The sequence below is a fragment of the Onychostoma macrolepis genome, chromosome 08, assembly GCF_012432095.1.
Source record: "Onychostoma macrolepis isolate SWU-2019 chromosome 08, ASM1243209v1, whole genome shotgun sequence".
NCBI lineage: Eukaryota > Metazoa > Chordata > Actinopteri > Cypriniformes > Cyprinidae > Onychostoma > Onychostoma macrolepis.
Window position 1 is genome coordinate 1742071 of NC_081162.1, and position 22534 is coordinate 1764604.

The following is a 22534-nucleotide window of genomic DNA, read 5'->3' on the forward strand; positions in this document are numbered from 1 at the left end:
CCCTGGCTTTCTCAGGAACTCTGGATCACCTGCTTCAGTTCTTAACAAACCGGTTTTGAGGTTTTAGTACAGGACACACAGGCAGTCAGAGCCGCTTGAGCGCATTATATATATTCAAACATGCACTTAAGTACAGTATGTGACCTCCTGGACCCGGTTCGGATTGGAAAATCCTTTTGCTGTAATCACATGTTATGTAATCTGAGCATTGTAATGTGTGGGAACGTTTGCTAAAGGGAAAATGAGTCGGCAGCTGCTATTTATACTGATCGCTGCAAACAGTCTACAGGTTCCCTTGTTTCACCCGGTTCATTCACTAGACAGATATTGATCTTTCCATTTTGCCATTCTACACAAAACCCTTCATGGATAAATATCACAAAAGCACAAAATTATTGTTGGCACTTTTTTTTAATTTAGACAATTTAGAAAATCTCCCCCACAATTCTCTGTAATGTGAGAAGATCTGCAGAGTGTTTTTTTTTTTTTGTATTATTTTATTTTAATACACAATGTAGTGCAGTGAGAATTGCCTGAATTTAATATTTTATATACTGTATACTATTATAATATAATATAATATAATGTCATTTAATATAATATAATATAATATAATGTTTATATTTCTACATAGGTTTATTTACCTTTTTCCTAAATTAGAGACAGCAACAACAATTGTTCTTGGTCTCATTAGTCATATTTGGCTGAATCGATTAAAAACTATTTATTTAAATACAATTAGTAGTAGATGTGCTAAACTTTTATTATTTAGAGAGTGACCAATATTTTCATGTTTTTTTCCATTGCATCATATTGCATTGAATCGTATTGTTAAATCTAATCGTATTGGGGTGAATCGTATCGTATTGCATCGGTAGCTGCTTCATATGTATCTTTAATGTATCGTATCGTTGGCTATGCATCGAGATGCGTGTCGCATCGGCCTCAGTTATGGAGATGCACATCCCTATTCTGTATTTGCGCATTGTGTCTAGTTTAAGCTTTCCTCCACAGACAGTTTTCCATTAATTCTGTGATCTGTGTTCCTCTGTTCCTAAAATAGAGCCCTCGTTTCTTTCTCTCTGCTCTAAAAATACGTGTTCACACCAGCCCCCTCTCATTCTTCCATCAGGTTGAGTCTGGTTTCTTCCATGAGAGCGACGCAAAGATAGTGGGCAAGTCTCTCCGTGACCGAGTGGCTCTGATAAAGTGGCGCAGGGAGAGGACGGCGCCGAGGGCCTCGCAGGGCGGCGCTGCTCCGGGCGAGACGGTGCCGGTCATCTGTGAACCGCCCGGTCTGCTGGAGCCTGAAGAGCCGGAGGTGGATCAGCATGTCCACGTGTGTCCGCTCAGTGCCAGGACCACATCCACCACATGTAAGCGTGCCTGTTTGTGAACATTTGGGGTTAAATATAGTTCTTCCCAGGTTAAAAAAAAGTACACTTCCATAATGTACTTAAAGTGCTCTATTCTCACGCATCTAATTTTGTACTAAATATATTACAAATAAGTCTTTAGTACTAGAGCCCTGTACAGGCCTCAAATTTAGGCCCTAGCTCGGCCCTGGCCCGAGACGCTCAGGCCCTAGCCCGGCCCGTGTCCGACAGCTTATCATAATTAATTAATTCGTTACATTTATATAGCGCTTTTCTGGGTACTCAAAGTGCTTTACATAGAAAGGGGGAATCTCCTCAACCACCACCAATGTGCAGCAGCAACCTGGATGACTTTTACTTTTTTTAAGTAACAACCAAGCAGCCAGCGGCATACAGTGAGCTGATCATAGCCTATGTTTGATCAATTTAGCCTTCTCAAATCATCACGACTTGCCTAAAATAAAATCTATAGATATAAAACAGTTCAAGCATATAACAATGTTTAAATGTTAAACCTAGATAAATGTGCGCTGTATCCAGTAGTTTGTGCGGAGAGTGGAAGCAAATACTATATAACAAAACAAACACTATATCAACAAAGCAAACATGATGCGCTTTCTGCCGTCTTGGTCTTGAACAGGAGCGCTTCACAAAAATGAACAGAAACTCAGCGAATACATGCCTCACAGACATGACAAATATATCTATAGAAAGCTTTAAATGACTATTTAAAGAAATGAAACAAATCGAAAACAAAAACTCTTTCATTATAATCAATCATAATTCATAAAGATGCACTTCTCTCGAAAGGCGCGTCTAATGAGGAGATGGCGAGTCAGGATCGGCAACGTCATCCTTGCGAATCAGACTCAGAAAACACTAGTTTTTTAGTAAATAATTCAAATATCTCTTTACTATTCCCCCCGGACACATTCATGGTAATTACTTTTGTTGGGGCTTTGCGGTAAGCTTTAGCCCATTGTGTGCGTTTGAACACAGAACTATTTTGGGACACCATAAATATGAACTAAAATGTGCTTTTAACATACTATCTCTGTATTTAAAAAAAAAATGTAGCACACAAGTATCATTTTTAGTATATTAAGTACAAAATTAGTGTGCGAAAATAGAGCACTTAAAGTACATTATGGAAGTGTACTTTTTAAACCTGGGTCTGGAGAGCATCTTTCACGTTACCGAAGAAAATAAGACATGTTATAATTAAATGCTTAATAATGCTGATCCTTTATTGATGCTCAATTATAGAAGTACACTAATGCATTTGTTCAAATATGAACCATTATTAATAATTGAGCACCAATAATAATTGAGCAGCAAATCAGCATATTAGAATGATTTCTGAAGATCATGTGACACTGAAGACTGGAGTAATGATGCTGAAAATTCAGCTTTGATCTAAGCAATCAAATACAGTTTAACACATATTCACATCGAAAACAGCTGTGTTAAATTGTAATAATATTTCACAGTTTTTACTCTTTTTCATCAAATAAATGCAGCCTTGTTTAGCAGAAGAGACTTCTTTAAGAAACAGTGGGGAAAAAAATTAACTATTCAAACCTACCAATGAAAAGGATAAAAATATTCAAATATCAGACTGTTGTTAAAATATAAACATGAATCACAGACTGCCTTGCAAACTTAGTTTTAAAAGTTTTAAACTAAGGGATGAGTGACACTGATTCTGTCGTAATGGTCAAGAATATTCCTAGTATGTGTTTGTGCTCTCTCTGTCTCTCTAGCTGACAGTGGCATCGGTTCGACTGTGTATTCGGACTCCCACAGCAGTGGTCTGCACAGTGTCATATACCAGTCCTTACAGGAATCTGTCTCCCCGGCAAACCAGGAGGTCCGTATCACTCCCCATCACTGTCTCTGGTGCACGTCAGAAACATTGCCCTGCTAGTGTGTGAAGTGTGCGTACACATGCATGCTTGTACTTGCGTAGCTTTTAAATGTAGACCATCATTTTATCACAGTGACACAATGTTTGCAGCTCTGTAACTGGGCCGTGTTTTCACCTTGTCATCATCCACTTCATCTTTGCCTATAGGGGTTTCATTATTTTCCTTATGTAGCATGCATGATAACGCGGTCTGCGTTTCACTCTCTGTTGTCTGTTTTGTTAGTGGTGCTCCAGACATGAATAATGCCTCAAATCATACAGCTTAGGGGTGGACAATTTGACCAAAATATTATATCATGATATGAGTAATTTTATTTCACGATAACGATATATATCACAATATATAACATTTTTACACAACATATCACAATTTTTGATACCATAGAAATTTTATAATTCTTGTCACCAGTGTCAATATCACAAAAAACTAATACAAGCCTAAAAACCTCAAGCCCACTGAAGGCAAGTAATCAGTCAGCAATTAAATAATTTCTAAATTCTAAATTTCTACCGGTTAATCGTGTCTTAATCGTATCGCCCACCCCTAATTTAGGTTGTTGAGGAGAGATGTGCCATTACTGTTAGAAGCTATCAGATGTGAAATTTTCACCTAGATGATTACAAAAAATTACAATTACAAAAAAAACATCTATATCTACAAACTGAATATAATTGAGACTTGTTGAGCTCTTTTGAAGAACTGTCATTTTTATTTATGAACCATGATTTTCATGGTCTTTAAAAACCTGGGTATATGAGGGAGTTTTAAAGTGGGATTTCTACACCTTTAAAAGCCATGGAAATTAAAATCCTAAACAATCATAGATATTTTTATAATGAATATATACTGTACTGTACACACACAAAACAATTTAGCACATTCAAACATTACTCAGTATTCCTCAAACAATGTACACATCTAGTTTGTTGTGTCCTTTATTTGTTGTGTGTTATTAGCTCTGTGCTAGAGACCCTTGTTTGTCGTTTAATGATAATAGTTCAGAGACGTGGCTTTTCTTCCAGGGTGCACATCATGAAAGCTCTTCTGTAAATGAGTTCATCCGTTTCCTGCTCCGACCCTCAAGTCCTGCCTCCTTTCAAATACCACGAGACCAATCCGAGATGACAGAAGACGGATTGGGAAGTTCTCGCTGTGGAAATTTGCTGCTCGCTCCTTTACCTGTAACGACTCGCCGCTATAGCGACACATCAGTGGCACCGTCCTCTGAGACAAAGGGGGAGGAGTCTGTCTCGATGGCAAGGCAGGGGCGTCGGCTTTCTTTAAACCCCACCCCTCACCAGCCGTCGTCCCCGTGTCAGGCCTGCCTATCCTTATTCCTGCTTGGGACATGTGCAGATAGAAGACATTCGCCCTATTCTTTATTTCCACTTCCTCACATCCCTGATGTCCGCAGGGGCTCCTTCAGTGAGTCCTCTGACCTTTCCCAGCTTAACAAATCTCTGGAGAGCATCACGGGCCACAGACATCAGCCCGAGAGAGGGCAGTACCGGCCTGCCCGCAGCCACAGCGATGAGGGGCACACCCTGGAGCCGCCTCGTGATGCACTGACGTCCGTCGCAGAGCCAGTTTTTGTGCTGGCGAGCGCTCTCTGGCTGACGCGGTAGGTGGAGGACACGTCGCCTTGCCGCTTTAGAGGAAAGCTCTGGTTTTCTCCAGCCTTTGCAGTGGTTCTGCTGTTGCTCCCAGGTGCCTGTTGGACTTAGTCTAAAATGCTCAGATGCGTTCTTCTCCTTTGCGCTTCCTCTCGGTGGCTGTAACCGTACTTACCTGTCCTGCAGGTGTGGCCGTTCTCTTACAGAGGAGATCCCAACCCTCCCCGAAACCTAACCATTAACCATGTTTACGATATGCCTGATGTCATGCTGCTAACCTTCTTTATGAATCATTTATGTTTTCATTCACTTAACCTGGTTGTGTGTGATCTGCATGCTTGCTATTACTCATTGTAGCAGCTGTTGACGTGTGCGGTTTTATTTAACAATCCAACATACTAAGGAATGAGCCAGATTTACCAACAATTTCCGGCAACACAAACCCTCTTTTGGCTTTACAAAACTACTAAAGACATGCGGTGAAAAATTTGTGATGAAACAGCGTGGACAAAGTTATATTTGTGGCTGACCTTATTGCATATGAATTTGTAGGTGTTTCCCTTTCAGACACAAAGGGAGCAAAGCATTCATGCAAGGTGATTTAGTTAGTTTCAAGTTTAATTTATTTATAAAGCACATTTAAAACAATCTTGGTTGACCAAAGTGCTGTACAAAATTGCGTTAGTCCATCACCCAAATTAAAATAGACATTCACAGGACATTGAAAGCACAAGAATACAAATATCTGAGTGATCTGACTGGGTTGTGTTCAGTAATCAGCTCTGAAAGGTATTGAGGAGCGAGATTGTTTAACAACCTTCTGGTCTCTCTCTTGAAACCAACATGGAAGTGACTTAAACTGCAATTCAATGACTGGCCACTAGAGGCTGGCTCCAAAAGGGGAGTCAGTACCATAGACCCCCCCCCCCATGTAAAAATGCCCAACTTTACAGCAGAAAATTTTTTTTTTTTACAGCCTGGTACAAAAAGTGGTTTTGGTCTATAGCTAATTTTGATTTCATGACAACTGTGAAGGGTGAATTATTTTTCTAACTCATCCATTTAAATTATATTAAGCCTTAAAGTTCTGCATAATTAAAGGCATGGCCACTTGAGTGACAGGTGGATTGCCGCTGCTGTCATCACCTTTAAGCTAGGCAGGTGTGGTTTCAGCAACCAGCTCCACCCACATCCTGCCTCTTTGCCCATTTTCAATTATCCGGGAGTGACGCGCTGCCAAGATGGCGATGGCTGGCTCCGCCCACTTTGGGTTTCAATCTAAGCTTCAAAAATGCTCTTCAGAAAGCTACGGGTGACGTCACGGACACTACGTCCATGTTTTTATACAGTCTATGGATATGAAGCACCATATCTCCTAAATATAGAACCAATAGGTAGCACGTACATTGAAAACAGTAACAGTGCCAAAGTTGAACCCTGAGGGACACCGCATGTAACATGTAGTAAGGTTTGCACTAGTCAGTTTACAGGTTTTAGTTTACAGCCAAAAAAGCATGCCTTAACCCATTTTGTGCCTGTGTTGTTAGTAGATTACCTGCACCTACTTCTCATCAACCCTATCCTAGTTTGCACTGCTCTTGGTAGGTTGCGTTGGTCATTATGTAGATGAGATGCGCATTGTCAGTAGATCAACCGCAGAACTTTCCATTCTCATCTGTGCTTTTATGGGATTGTGATCTAATGCAAATTTGCCCTGTTCAGTAAATCTGGCTTGTAGTTGGTGTTAAAGAATGGAAGTGTATGTGGTTCTCATTAATTTGTTTCCTCTTCTGCAGTCTTCTGTTCTGAGAGTCCAAAGCAAGGCTGCACCCGCCGCTGCTCAACACGTGCAGACGTTCCCTCCTGTCTCCTCAGAGACCCCCGCACAGGCTGCCGGACAGAATCTGTCCGCTCCCGTGCCGCTGGCGCTTCTGCAGGGCGTCTCAACCGCACCACAAACCGTGAATCCACAGGTGCTCGCTCCTACAGGTCAGACTGCAGAGCTGAATGCACGGGCCCACGTGCTCCAAACTGCAGCGTCTCATCAGCCAGTCTCTGTGCCCCAGAGTGCTGTGGGTCCGAGTTACCATCCTCCCGGGGCAGAGCTAGCAAATGCACAGACATTTTCACCCATACAGCTCACTGCAGTTGCAGCTGCACACAATCTCCCATCTAAAACAGAAGCAGTGCTGCCTGCAGATCAAAATTTTCAGAGCGGAGCCTCCAGCGTGCTGCATATCCCGCCAGCATCTGCACAGGCTCGACAAACACCTGTGTTACAACATTTGCAGCAACTCACTGCGAATGCCACAACAGATGGTCAACTCCGCGACTTCTCAAACATGCAGCAAACTGCTCCTGCGCAGCTGAGCCAGACAGGCCCTGCAGCACCTGTCCCACAGGTATGCTTTTTTGTTGTCATCTTTTTTTTCTCAACTTTTACATGGACCTCCCCTTAGCACCCACTTGAAATTCCCAGCTGTTTAAAAACTGGCGCTCAATACCACCTACATGTACTAGCTCCCTAACTAATAACTCCCATTGAAGTGAACTTTGTGCTTTGTAACTTTGCAGATCTTTTTCATGCACAACATTACACACTAAAAGAAGTAATGTAAATGTAAAAATGCATAATAGGAACCCTTTTCGTCTGTCCGGATGAAAGATTGGCATCATGAAACAATCGTGATTTCTATGATTGTGGCTTCTAATTGGTGGTCCTGTGTCGTACAGTGAGAGAGGTTCAAAGACAGCCATTGTCACGGTCCCATGACCAAAGATAGCCTACAGTGTTTACTGCTATGACCCACGTTTACTGACCAGCCAATAAAAATGCAACATGAAATCAACGCGACATGGAGCTAAAATTTAAAACTGCTTAGCTCAAGCTCCCATTCCTTTCCTCTTTTACCGCTTCCACTTTTTCAGCACACATATAAACTACAATTGCCAAAGTGTGATTCGTTATGCTCTTTTTGTTTACCACTAGCGCATGCTGATGACATTTTTATTCTTCGGTAGTAACTTGCGTCGTAGCCTATGAGTCAATAGTCTATGATGTCATCATCGCACAGTCTAAATACATGGCGTACGCAAGTTTATTAGATCCATGTCGCACAGTGTGATTTACAATGATCTTGTGTTTTAGGATTGCTAAAATTGTGCAGTCTACAGAAGGCTGTAAAGAAAAAAAATGATGACTGACTAACTTGTAAACTTCATCTAAGTTTATGTAACTGGCCATAGTGGTGCCCAGTCCTGTTCCTGGAGATCTACCTTCCTACAGAATTCACCTGCAATCCTGCTCCAACAGATATCTGTAATGAAGTTTAACTGAAGATCTTAATGAGCTTCTTCAGATGTATTTTTTGAGGGTTTGAGCTGAACTTTGCAGGAAGGTAAATCTCCAGGAGCAGGACTGTGACCAGACAAGAGTGACCTACATCTGCAAACCTCCTCTGAGTTTTCTTGAGTCATCTTGTTTTCTCTTTGCACACTTGTATTTCTCTCTTTCTATCCTATTAGCTCTCCATTCAGACACAGCTGATGGACAGCTGGCAGCAAGGAGGACAGTCCACCTCCAGTCTGCTGACACAATCTGTTCCTCCTCCTCCAGCTTACCTCACACAGGTACACCCTTCTGCCAGCTCCTCTGCTTCTCAGATGCGTGATTTGTAGAGATGCACGATATTATCGGAACATTATCGGAAATGGCTGATAAAGGCTAAAAATGTAAATATCGGCATTGGCTGATTTGAAAAAAGATGCTGATATGCCTTGCTGATAAGACAAGTAGCTCACATGTGCTCAGGGTGCGAAAGTGATAAGAGCATGTCAGTAGTGTGGTCAGTCTTGAAGCGAATTTTTGCTTGAATGATGATTAGATTCACTGATTTGGATCGCTGCGTTTAATCTGAGAATGCACGTACAGAACGACGTGTCCATTTGCTAGAGAGTCAACAGTGCGAGAGCGCGTGCAGCAGCAGTGACAGCCTCCCCCTGGTCCTAATGCCCGTCCGGTAAGGCATTTTATTTACTTAGGGGTGCTGTTGGCCTATTTGTAATAAAATGCACAAATATATATTTTTGTTTTCAAATGGATTATGAAAACTTAAATACAAGGTGCTCTAAAAGATTTTTATATTTCTTTTTTTTTTACAGCTCTTTGGCTTTAGACCATCTATTAATTTAAAATCCACAAATAAAATCTTTATTAACAAATAAATAAGTCCACAAATAAAATCAGGTTTCAACTGCATCTGTCTGAGAAAAAAAAAACACAGCAGAGATCGATTTTATTAGTTATTTTCAAGGCTTTCAATGTACTCTCATTAAAAAAAGAACTTTAATAATGTTTATTACTTCTAGCGAAAGTACCAAATTTAAAACCAAAATTAAAAATAATTTGTTCATAATCTCCGCACAGGAGAGACTTGGTGTTGTTTCAAAACAAAGGAAAATAAATATCGGCATCGGCTATCGGCCAAAAATCTAATATCGTGCATCCCTGGTGATTTGTGTAGTTTTGTGTAAACAGTCCAATGTACAAAATGAGCACTTTTGACCGGCCAAATTTAGCATGCGTTTAGCTCTTCTATTCTTGATGGTGGTTATTCTTCCCATGCTACAATGCACTTTTGTCTCCTCCTCCAGTTTCCTTCCATTAACTCAGCTCAGTCAGTCGGAACCCCTCTTCCTGGATGTGGCCCGCACCCCGCCTGCTTTCCCTCTGTGCAGTCGTCCCTCAATCTGCCCGCCCCCACACACCCTGACATCTCGCCAGTGTCATGTTCACAGATGGAGATCTCTGCACTAACCCAGTACCCCCACCTGTCCTCCACCTCTCCTATACCCACACAATGTCCTGCTCCACCCTTTGCTGCTCCAGTGTTCGTGCCTCCAGTTCCCACAGTTCACCAGTACCAGCAGGCCTATTCTGTTGCTCAGCAGCCTGCCATAAACTCCATGGCCACTCTCTCCCAACATTCCCACAGTCAGGCCACACCCACAGCGCACCAAAGTCTCCACCCCTCTCCAAACACTGCCTCTATGTGTGTCGGAGTCCCTCCCACTAAACATGCTCTGCCCACCCAGGTAGGGTATGTCAGTGTCTTAAAGGGATAATTTGCACAAATACTGGCACATTGGGCCCTATTTTAACGATCTAAGCGCATGGTCTAAAGCGCAAGGCGCAGGTGCACTTAGGGCGTGTCCGAATCCACTTTTGCTAGTTTAATGACGGGAGAAATGGTCGGCGTGCCTGGCGCATTGTCTAAAAGGGTTGTCCCTATCCTCTTAATGAGTAATGGGTGTGTTTTGGGCATAACGTGCAATAAAACATTCAGAGTCTCATCTCCTATTCCCTTTAAGAGCCTGTTGTGCTCACACCATGGCGGATTCGCTATTTACACGGCGGAATTTTCAAGCGCAAAGACTGAACGTGTCTCCAGAGAGGAAACAGAGCTGCTTGTGCGCGAGCAAATAGATAGCCTAATTCCTGATACATGCAATGACTATCCATTATAACATGTAGGCATTTTTATATGTACACGCGTTGTGGACCCGCCTATAGGCGCATGTTACTAACACGCTCTTTAAATAACAAAATAAATACTGTGCCATTGACTTTAGACCAGGTTTTAGTTGGTCAATGGCGTAGTCTATTTCAGATTCCTCAAAATAGCAACGCACCAACAATGCGCCCTGAACACACCTCGTTTTCAGACCAGCATACCCATGAGCGCACATATGGGCGCAAATGCATTTGCTATTTAAATAACCTGGCGCAGGATGTGAAAATGATTACTGTATCGGGCTGAAACTAGCAAAATACACTTGCGTCGCGCCTTGCGCCGCATTCCGCCGGTTGTATGATAGGGCCCATTGAATGCTTACTCTTGAATCACAATCACAATGGTTTTCAGAGGAATCATTTACCCCCATACTATTTCAGTAGGGATGTCCTGATCAGGTTTTTTTGTGCCCCCGATCCGATCTGAATCACTGAATATTGAGTATCTGCCGATACCGAGTCCCGATCCGATACTTGTACATTTCTAGTGTTTGGTGCACAATTCAAGTACATTAAAGTTATTAAAATCAATCCAATTAATACAGAGTTGTACAGACAGAAAAATTAATATTTGTATGTATATATCATGTAATGTAATATAATATAATATAATATAATATTTCATTATAAGATACCCTCTTTCTCTATGTACAAGTCAAGTCAAGTTACCTTTATTTATATAACACTTTTAACAATACAGATTGTGTCAAAGCAACTTTCCAATATCAGAATAGGAAAATAGTATCAATAATGTAAAATGACAAGATTAAACACTCAATTTTCAGTTAAAGGCATTTCATTATTGAATTCAGTGATGTCATCGTCCAGCTCAGTTCATTTTAAATAGTATCTGTGCAATCATGTAGACGATATCGCTGGAAAATAACCCACTATATAAAGACTTTGGTAGATGTAAACATGAAAATTTTAACCATTGTAAACAATTGTCGTCACAATTGTGAATATGGGACTGCTGATATAAACTTCTTGTATTTTACTGTATATGTACAATAAGCAGAATAATTACAACCTATGGTTAGAAAGCATGAAGCTTGTGGTGTCAGAATGTCAGTCTATCAGTCAAATCCAAAGCAAGATGCAACTCATAGCAATGCTTTATGGCAATGAAATCTCAGATAATCTGATGGCAGATAAAAGTAAACGATGAATGAGTGATCGCTACAAAAGTGTGCATCAAATACATTGAACACGGAAGCTCAAACGTGTGATGCGCTACAACAGACCTCACTGCTGATTGTGTGTCGCAAGCACATTTCTTATTTTGGTTTTAATGGCGGCTGAGCACGCACATTTGGGTGACTTGGTTTCCTTTTAATGGCGGTGGGCAAACCCACCTAAAGGCACACACCACCACCTACTGCATGACACCGGCATGACAGCTGATGTAAAATAAAGATCGGGCTTAGGAGAGCCGATACCGATAAGTTAAAAAACGATTGATCGGCTCGGGACATCCCTATAATTCAGTATTAATATTCATATTCAAATTGAATATGATATGAATGTTTACCCAAATGTCATAGTTTCCCATTTTTTAACTATAGATTTGAAATTTAATTGAAATTGAATGAGTCTTACCTATTCATGTATTTAAAAAAAAAATCTTTAATTTTCCAGGGAGTCTTGACCAGCCATTCCCAAACTGTTCACGTGGACCAGAACTTGTCCAGTAGCTCCGATCACGTCCGTGTCTCTCAGATGATGACACACCTGACTCCAACTCCTGCCCCGAGCGTCCCGTCCCACAGCATCCATAATGCGCCTCAGCCTCCCGCAGTACCACAGCTCTCGTCCTTCAGACCCGTCCTTGACACATTCGGCTCTGCTGTGCCCGTGGACCCAAACCAGGCTCCTCAGCACTTCAGCCCAGCGTCTTTACCCACCGTCCCGCATTCAGGAGCCGGTGCCAGCCTGAGTCAGCAGAACAGCAGTGTTACTCCAGCTCTGCAGCACAGCACCGGAGCTCCCACTGAAATATGCACTGAGGTGAAGCTCTTCACATCACTATCAGTACAGTCACAATACAAATACGGCTCTGTATTATCATGCTGCCTTTAGAGATATATCATTTTGGATGAACTCAAAGGCAGCATCTCATACTGTATCTTAGTGGAAAAGACAATCTCACAATACAGCGACAACCTCGAAACACCATTAGAGATGTGTACAGTACTGGTCACTTAAAGGAAGTATTATTGCCATTTACAACCATGTGATCAGGAGTGGGGGGTTTCACATTTCATTTTCAGAATCAGAATTGGCTTTATGCGCCATGTGTGTGCAAACACACAAGGAATTTTTTGTGTTTTTTTAGGATCTCTTGGTACATACATACAGTGGGGGAAAAAAAATATTTGATCGCCTGCTTATTTTGTACGTTTGCCCACTGACAAAGAAATGATCAGTCTATAATTTTAATGGTAGGTTTATTTGAACAGTGAGAGACAGAATAACAACAAAAAAATCCAGAAAAACGCAATTCAAAAAAGTTATACATTGATTTGCATTTTAATGAGTGAAATAAGTATTTGACCCCTTCGCAAAACATGACTTGTTACTTGGTGGCAAAACCCTTGTTGGCAATCACAGAGGTCAGACGTTTCTTGTAGTTGGCCACCAGGTTTGCACACATCTCAGGAGGGATTTTGTCACATTCCTCTTTGCAGATCCTCTCCATGTCATTAAGGTTTTGAGGCTGACGTTTGGCAACTCGAACCTTCAGCTCCCTCCTCAGATTATGGTCTGGAGACTGGCTAGGCCACTCCAGGACCTTAATGTGCTTCTTCTTGAGCCACTCCTTTGTTGCCTTGGCCGTGTGTTTTGGGTCATTGTCATGCTGGAATACCCATCCACGACCCATTTTCAATGCCCTGGCTGGCTTCAATGCCCTGGCCCTGACAGTATATGGCCCCATCCATCGTCGCTTTGATGCAGTGCAGTTGTCCTGTCCCCTTAGAAGAAAAACACCCCCAAAGCATAATGTTTCCACCTCCATGTTTGACGGTGGGGATGGTGATCTTGGGGTCATAAGCAGCATTCCTCCTCCTTCAAACACGGCGATTTGAGTTGATGCCAAAGACCACAACATCTGACCACAACACTTTCACCCAGTTCTCCTCTGAATCATTGGCAAACTTCAGACGGGCTGTACATGTGCTTTCTTGAGCAGAGGTCCTTTTGATCTTTTATTTTATAAAATCACAAAAATCTAACCTTTCATTGGATAATAAGAATTTAAAATAGGGGGAAATATTATGAAATAAATGTTTTTCTCTAATACACATTGGCCACAATTAACGGCGCCCTTTTATTCAATACTTTTGAAACCTCCATCAGTTTAACAGCTCTAAATGTTCTATAATGCCTGATGAGGTTAGAGACACCTGACGAGATCAGAGACCATTCCTTCATCCAGAATCACTCCAGACCCTTTAGATTCACAGCTCCATGTTGCTGCTTCTTCTCTTCAGGTCACTCATGTTCTACAGGGTTCAGGTCAGAGGACTGGAATGGCCAGCAGAAGCTTGGTTTTGTGCTCAGTGACCCATTTTTGTGTTGTTTTTGAGGTTTGTGTTTGGATTATTGTACGGTTGGAAGATCCAAACATGGCCCATTATAAGATTTCTAACAGAGTCAGTCACTTATTGATTTTTTTTATCTGTTGGTATTTGATAGAATCCATGATGCCATGTGTCTAAACAAGATGTCCAGGACCTCCGGCAGAAATATAGGCCCACAACATCAAAAATACAGCAGTATATTTAATTGTACACATGGGGTACTTTTTATCCCTGTGTTCACCAAACCCATCTTGAGTGTTTGCTGCTAAAAAGCTCATTTTTGAGTTTCATCTGACCATAGAAGCCAGTCTCATTTGAAGTTCCAGTCGTGTCTGATAACTGAATATGCTGGAGTTTGTTTTTGGATGAGCGAGGAGAATTTTTCTTGAAACCCTCCCAAACAACATGTGCTGATGTAGCTGCTGTTTGACAATTTATTTAAAGGTTTTCTGACCCCGAGACTCAACTATTTTCTGCAATTCTCCAGCTGTGGTCCTTGGAGAGTCTTTAGCTGCTCAAACTCTCCTCCTCACCGTGCATTAGGACGATATAGACACTCGTCCTCTTCCAGGCAGTTTCCTAACATTTTATGTTGATTGGAAATTCTTAATTATTGCCCTGATGGTGGAAATGGGGATTTTCACTGCTCCAGCTCTTTTCTTAAAGCCACTTCACTAATTTGTGAAGCTCATCAGAAATATATTCTTTGGTTTTTCTCATTGTGATGGATGATTAAAGGAATTTGGACTTTGTTTTCCCTCCTATTTATAGCTGGATAATTTCATGTTCATAATCACCCTGGAATGTTCAAAATTGTGAATATGAATGGGAATATACTTCAGAGATATTTTACTCATAAGAATTTCTAGGGGTGCCAATAATTGTGTCCAACATGTATTTGTGAAAAACCTTTATTTCATAATGATATTTCCCCCATTTTAAATTCTCATTATCCAATGAAAGGTTAGATTTTTGTGAATTTTTTAAATAAAAGATCAAAAGGATTAACAATGCAGATTAATTTTCACAGCCTTCTTTGGTCATATTTACCAAGGGTGCCGATATTTTTGGCCATGACTGTAATATTTGAGAGAGAGGCAAACCAGAGGAGCTTTTTCTTACCAAGAACCTAAAACCCTCAAATTACTCTCTCCCAGGACTGTCAGCAGAAATGATCCTTGCATATTATATTTTGATGTTTGTTTGTTTTTACCAAAGTCCACATGGACAGACTGTACGTACATTGTAATAAATTTGAATTACAGGCATTCATTTGTCTTTACAGCTATAAACAAGGGTGTAAATTTAATCCATCAGTAGGTGGGGACAATAAACATAATTTCTCAAGAGCAATTTTTGAAGGGGACACAAATAGAGTGGTGGAACTATGACGTCACTTTGTAGGCGGATCGGCGGTTAGCATGAAACTGGTTCCCTCGACAAAAAGCCAATGGGATTTTTCCATAGGCTTTTGGATTATCGCAAAAAATAAGCTCTGTGTTCAATCATAGTTCATGAAGCTTACACGTTTTGTCCATCAAGATAATCTTCACGAAATAATATAACTTTTATGAATTTTGAAGCCTAAATTAAATCACCAGAACTAAAAAGCTAAACTTGGGCTATAAACAAACTACACCACCACGGTCGCTCGCCTTCGACGTCACCACCACCGCGCTCCCGACAACTACTTCAAACTTGTTTTTAACATGTTCAGTGAAAAGGATTTACACGGTATATGAATTTTAATCCACACTACATTAACTTTTTCATATAAACTGGAATAAATACAAAACTAGAGTCAAACTAAAACTGAAATGAGACATTAGTAATAAATAGTATAGTGAATAAATGAAATAATCATAACTAAAGGACATATGAAAGCACGTATTTCTGTACATTTCAAAATAAGGTGCATTAAAAGTCCGTAAATCCTTGATTAATATGAATATTTTAATTAAAAACGTGTCTCCACGTACTATTCAATAAAATTCTAGTGCATCTAGTGCAGAGTGAGCGAGTTTTTGGATATGGTAAGATTAAACGTATTTTAGTGAATAAAGTACCACATTTCAGCTATCGTTTTGTTAGGATTGGTACACAAAATGTTATTTTATCCTTGCTTCTAGAAAATCCTCAATCTATATGCTTTCTAACAGCTTCTTGTGGCCATAAACATTTAATTTTAATGTGGCTTTAAGCAGTATGCATCGTTAAAGTTTCACTTTCACCGTGACTAAGCCGGTAAATGTGCTGTTTACGTGAAATAATTGTAATATGAGTTTACCTTATGGTCCGAGGCCTGAGTCTCCGCATCAGTAGGAAAGCGATAAAACGAGCATCTTCCCTCTGAAGACTTGTCGCATTTCGGGGGGTGTGTGTGAGTATGTTGGTGAGGTAAAGAGGGAAAGCAGGCAGTGGACCAAACCACTGTAAGGCAAGGGAGGAGGGACTCAAAATGTTTCTAAACGTTTATTTTTGCATTTATATTGTTTTACTACTTGCGCAATTATTTTAAGTATATGTCCATTATATTATTTACAATACACAGAGTGATTTGTAATGATATTTTTAGGGGGAACAACCCTCAGATAGGGGGGTCCTGACCCCCCCATCCCCCCACGATTTACGCCCCTGGCTATAAACAGTTTTGATGCTGTGCTATGTAGGTAATATACTGTTCAACATAAAGTGGCAGTAATGCATCGATTTGTGTAGGGTGCAGCAGGAGATAAAGATTATTATGAATGTAATTCATTCATTGGTGTAGTCCATTTAATGGACTGTCTTATCAAACTTATGTGTGCTGTGAATTTTTATATTTATATTTAGTCTAGCAACACGTAAACGGCAATCTCTGCTGGAATCATTTGCCATTGCCGTTAAACTCATTGCCTTCTGTGCACTTTAGGAGCATGTTCCTGATAAACAGGCAGCACCAGCTGGGTCCACGTATGACAGGTATGTTTCTCTGTTCATAGATCAGTGCTGTATTCTCCATTTCATCTGGCATGCTTTCAGAGTTACAAACCTCAGTGATCGGATCTCTGCTCTTTTGCAGTATAAACTCAGATGCCACATCCGCTAAAGAGATGAGCGATGGGAACGAGGGCTCCGGCAGAGCTCGTAGTGAATCAAGAGTGCGAAAACCCAATCGCAAAACGTCCCGCACGCGCTTCCGCCAAGACAAGATCAACAGACCCAAACTCACCATGATCAAAGTGAGTCTGGAGCTAACAGCCAAACAGATGAAGAATGTCCATACATGATGTTTAGATGCTAGCTGTCAAAAATTGTGATTTGTGAAGCTTAGGATTGTTTGAGTGTTTCATGGGTCAAGGGCATTTGGACATTTGAAAACCTAAAATAATTTGACACATTTCTGTTAATGTTGACATAGTTCTTTCAGACGCATTAAGATATAGGTATTTTTTATTTTCTGAAGTTCCTGTTGTTGTATACTCTGTAACAGGTGTGTGACACAGGAGACAAGATGGTGGAGTGTCAGCTGGAGACTCATAACCATAAGATGGTGACGTTTAAATTTGACCTTGATGGAGATGCTCCAGAGGAGATTGCCACATATATGGTGAGATGTTCAATTTAACTTTCTCTTTCCCTCCCCATTTGCCCTTCTCTTCTTCTGGCAAACTCCCAGAGGTGATGCATTTCAAACTCCTGTAGTAACGTTTATGGAAGCTATTTTTCTTAACATAAATGTGTGGTAGAATTTAGAGTAGGAATGGGCCAAATATTTTCAAATTTGTAAAACTAAACATGCAATAACATCTGATTATTTCATTATTATAACATTATGTGACCTTGGACCACAAAACCAGCCATAAGGGTCAATTTTTTTAAATTGAGATTTATACATCATGTGAAAGCTGAATAAATAAGCTTTCCATGTATGTATGGACAATATTTGGCCGAGAAACAACTATTTGAAAATCTGGAATCTGAGGGTGCAAAAAAAATCAAAATATTGAGAAAATCACCTTTAAAGTTGTCCAAATGAAGTCCTTAGCAATGCATATTACTAATCAAAAATTACATTTTGATATGTTCATGGTAGGAAATTTACAAAATATCTTCATGGAACATGATGGGTTTTGACCCATACAATGTATTGTTGGATATTTCTACAAATATACCTGAGCTGCTTATGACTGCTTTTGTGTTCCAGGGTCACATATAAGTGAAGTACTTTTTTATTTAATTAAAACAACAACAACTTGGACTCTAAATTCTGTGTGGCTATTAAGCTGCACCCAGAGCTGCTATATCCAGAACATGTTTTATTAATGCGTAAGGTTGCAACATTGCTCGGCAGACCTGAACTAACGCCACTTTGTGTCTGAAAAAATACTCCGCAACAACACAAGATATACAATTCTTATTTTTTTTTTTTTAATCATAAATGTACAATTGTGTGGTTGGTAGCATTGCATTATTTGTAGCAAATAACAGTGAGCCTGTCAGAACACAAGCATTTTTTTTGGAGAACCACTGCATTAATGCTTTATTGACATGTGAATGTTAATCATATTCAGACAGTGTTCCTCATATACAGCTCATTGAATCTTAATTGGTAGATGGGCGTACTGTATCTGCTTGTCCTGAATAGATGACTGGGACAGATGAGTGGGCTCAAAGTGCTGGTTCTTGTTGATGTTCCTTCAGGTTGAGAATGAGTTTATTTTGTTGCTGGAGAGGGAGATGTTCATTGAGCAGCTGAAGGAAATCATGGATAAAGCTGAGGACATTCTGAATGAGGACGCTGATGGTGAGAAGGCCTCAGTCCAGACCTCACCGCTCCATCAGATGCCCGTCACAGCAGACTCCGGCCCACAGGTCAGGCCCAGTGTTTTCTTAATACAGACATGCTTTAGATGGAAATGTACCAGCCATCGTGTTCTTGAGTATGGACACACAAGATACAGTGGAGCCGAAGTCACACCTTAAGGAAATGTGCTTTCCTCTACAGCCATAGAAAATATATATGTTTTTATTGATAATTGGAGCAACACATTTTGTGGGAAAATAAATCATAAGTGGTGTTTTTCTAAAAAAAACATATAAATGCATGAGGTGGATATAATATTTTCATTTAGCCCCAACAGCAGTTTTTTCCCCAATATAATACTTTTACATATTCTTCCGTAATTGAAAAACTGTTGATTTAATTACCTTGAACAAAACTGAAAAGCATTAAAGTCTATGCAAAGTCAATTCTGAGAATTATTTCTAAACACATTATAAATGTTATAAATTTGTTAGAAATGTTAGAAACATAATAAATTGCTGAAACAGGATTTTGTTTGGGCGGGGCTAAAATCATGACTTGATGACGCAGTGGAGCCACTGAACATGGCCCCTCCCCTAAGACTATAAGAGGTGTGTTCGACTTAAAGCAGCGCTGCGCAGACCAATCATTTACATCTATTCATTTAGCAGACGCTTTTATCCAAAGTGACTTACGATTGAGGAATACAATAAGTGATTCATCATAAAGAGGCAAATAAACACAGGAAGTGCTTGCAATACAAAGTTTCAGGCATTGTTCAGATTAGTACAAGCTAGATAAGGAGAGATTAAGGAAAGAGAAAGCAAAGTATTTATTATTTTTTTTTTTTAAGATGAAGTCAAATGGTGATGAAAGAGATGAGTTTTCAGGTGTTGCTTGAAAATTGAAATGGCTCAAATCGAAACTAATGCGGGACAGTTCACACTTAACTGCAGGAAGCGAGCAATAGAAATGGAGCAGAGCTATAGAGAGCAGATGGCTCCTTATGCTTTCGAATCATTTTCACGGTACTTTGTCATACAACGATCGGTCTGTGCAGCGTTGCTTTAAGTACAAACCCGATTCCAAAAAAGTTGGGACACTGTACAAATTGTGAATAAAAACAGAATGCAATGATGTGGAAGTTTCAAATTTCAATATTTTATTCAGAATACAACATAGATGACAAAATAAGTTGATTTTAAATTTCATGGCATCAACACATCTCAAAAAAGTTGGGACAAGGCCATGTTTACCACTGTGTGGCATCCCCTCTTCTTTTTATAACAGTCTGCAAACGTCTGGGGACTGAGGAGACAAGTTCAAGTTTAGGAATATTGTCCCATTCTCGTCTAATACAGGCTTCTAGTTGCTCAACTGTCTTAGGTCTTCTTTGTCGCATCTTCCTCTTTATGATGCGCCAAATGTTTGCTATGGGTGAAAGATCTGGACTGCAGGCTGGCCATTTCAGTACCCGGATCCTTCTTCTACGCAGCCATGATGTTGTAATTGATGCAGTATGTGGTCTGGCATTGTCATGTTGGAAAATGCAAGGTCTTCCCTGAAAGAGACGACATCTGGATGGGAGCATATGTTGTTCTAGAACTTGGATATACCTTTCTGTCACGGTACAGAAACTCAAGATCCAATTGCGAGTCAATAATAAGTCTTTATTAGACAACTCCAATAATACAGCCACAGAGGAAGTGCTGATTATCCGGTGAAGCAGAATCTCCAGCTCAGGCAGTGCAAACGCTCCAATAGTCCACACTTTCCAGGGGGAAAGGAACAGCAACCAGGCGAAGAAAACTCGGGAACTAGAAGGACTGACAGAGAGCGAGACAGGACATGAACAACAACGATCCAACAATACCCCACAAACACGCCAGCCAGATATAGGCAGTGCAGACGAGCAACACCTGTACTGCTCTGATTACCTCGTCAGGTGCACGGTAACTAGGCAACGCTGACAAGCACAACGAGCAGAGCCACACACACACACACACACACACACAGAATGAGCACACAGACCCATGAACCATGACACCTTTCAGCATTGATGGTGCCTTTCCAGATGTGTAAGCTGCCCATGCCACACGCACTCATGCAACCCCATACCATCAGAGATGCAGGCTTCTGAACTGAGCGCTGATAACAACTTGGGTTGTCCTTGTCCTCTTTAGTCCGGATGACATGGCGTCCCAGTTTTCCAAAAAGAACTTCAAATTTTGATTCGTCTGACCACAGAACAGTTTTCCACTTTGCCACAGTCCATTTTAAATGAGCCTTGGCCCAGAGAAAACGCCTGCGCTTCTGGATCATGTTTAGATATGGCTTCTTTTTTGACCTATAGAGTTTTAGCCGGCAACGGCGAATGGCACGGTGGATTGTGTTCACCGACAATGTTTTCTGTAAGTATTCCTGAGCCCATGTTGTGATTTCCATTACAGTAGCATTCCTGTATGTGATGCAGTGCCGTCTAAGGGCCCGAAGATCACGGGCATCCAGTATGGTTTTCCGGCCTTGACCCTTATGCACAGAGATTGTTCCAGATTCTCTGAATCTTTGGATGATATTATGCACTGTAGATGATGATAACTTCAAACTCTTTGCAATTTTTCTCTGAGAAACTCCTTTCTGATATTGTTCCACTATTTTTTGCCGCATCATTGGGGGAATTGGTGATCCTCTTCCCATCTTGACTTCTGGGAGACACTGCCACTCTGAGAGGCTCTTTTTATACCCAATCATGTTGCCAATTGACCTAATAAGTTGCAAATTGGTCCTCCAGCTGTTCCTTATATGTACATTTAACTTTTCCGGCCTCTTATTGCTACCTGTCCCAACTTTTTTGGAATGTGTAGCTCTCATGAAGTCCAAAATGAGCCAATATTTGGCATGACATTTCAAAATGTCTCACTTTCAACATTTGATATGTTATCTATATTCTATTGTGAATAAAATATAAGTTTATGAGATTTGTAAATTATTGCATTACTTTTTTATTCACAATTTGTACAGTGTCCCAACTTTTTTGGAATCGGGTTTGTAGAACACACCTAATAACTAGAGTGCATTAGCATCAGTGGTTCGCCTGCTAAATAGCGAGTTACTGACTTTACCATTAGTTACTACAGCCCACAGTTTGCTAGCTAGCTATGCCTTATTACCTGGTTGATGTTATTTACTTTTATTTATTTTTTTTTAATCATTCAAATTTGGCTGGGTTGTTAATAAATTTTTCTGTGGTGTGACAAACTCAGAACACATTTAATGGACTTTACATGGACTTTTGCAAGACATTTGTCTCAAAATATATTTGGCAATTTTATTGATTCTCATTTGCTACATAAATCTATAGCAATAAAGGGGTCATCGGATGCAAAATTCACTTTTACATGTTGTTTGAACATAAATGTGTGTTGGCAGTGTGTGTACACAACCACCCTATAATGATAAAAATCCACCCAGTGTTTTTTTTTCTTTTCTTTTTAACCCTCTGGGGTCGAAAGCCCGCACCAGTGCAGTCTGTCTCGTATTTTCTTTATGACCGCGAAAAGAACTAAAAATACTCCGTCAGTTTTGATCATACAGATAAGAATAAGGTATTGTTTGAAACTGGAAAGGGTCTTTTTGTGTATAGTCATAATAACAACAAAACAATGTGCTTTTGTAAAA

At 40.4% G+C, this 22534-nt stretch overlaps 1 protein-coding gene across 7 annotated transcripts in view; it reads left to right on the forward strand.

Annotated features, from left to right (window-relative positions):
- The window catches only part of LOC131545775 (serine/threonine-protein kinase WNK2-like), a 79358-nt gene that overhangs the window by 26454 nt on the left and 30370 nt on the right, over positions 1–22534 (forward strand). For 6 of the 7 annotated variants that reach the window (XR_009272496.1, XR_009272495.1, XM_058784906.1 and 3 more), the window contains exons 8-17: positions 1133–1376; positions 3140–3246; positions 6714–7319; positions 8443–8547; positions 9571–10011; positions 12128–12496; positions 16982–17031; positions 17132–17291; positions 17543–17659; positions 18754–18924. Coding sequence is in view for 5 of the 7 variants with exons in the window: in XM_058784906.1 (XP_058640889.1) it covers positions 1133–1376; positions 3140–3246; positions 6714–7319; positions 8443–8547; positions 9571–10011; positions 12128–12496; positions 16982–17031; positions 17132–17291; positions 17543–17659; positions 18754–18924 (2370 nt within the window). In the remaining 2 variants the exon portion in view is untranslated. The remainder of the gene's footprint in view (positions 1–1132; positions 1377–3139; positions 3247–6713; positions 7320–8442; positions 8548–9570; positions 10012–12127; positions 12497–16981; positions 17032–17131; positions 17292–17542; positions 17660–18753; positions 18925–22534) is intronic. The other variant, XM_058784910.1, reaches the window with a different exon arrangement.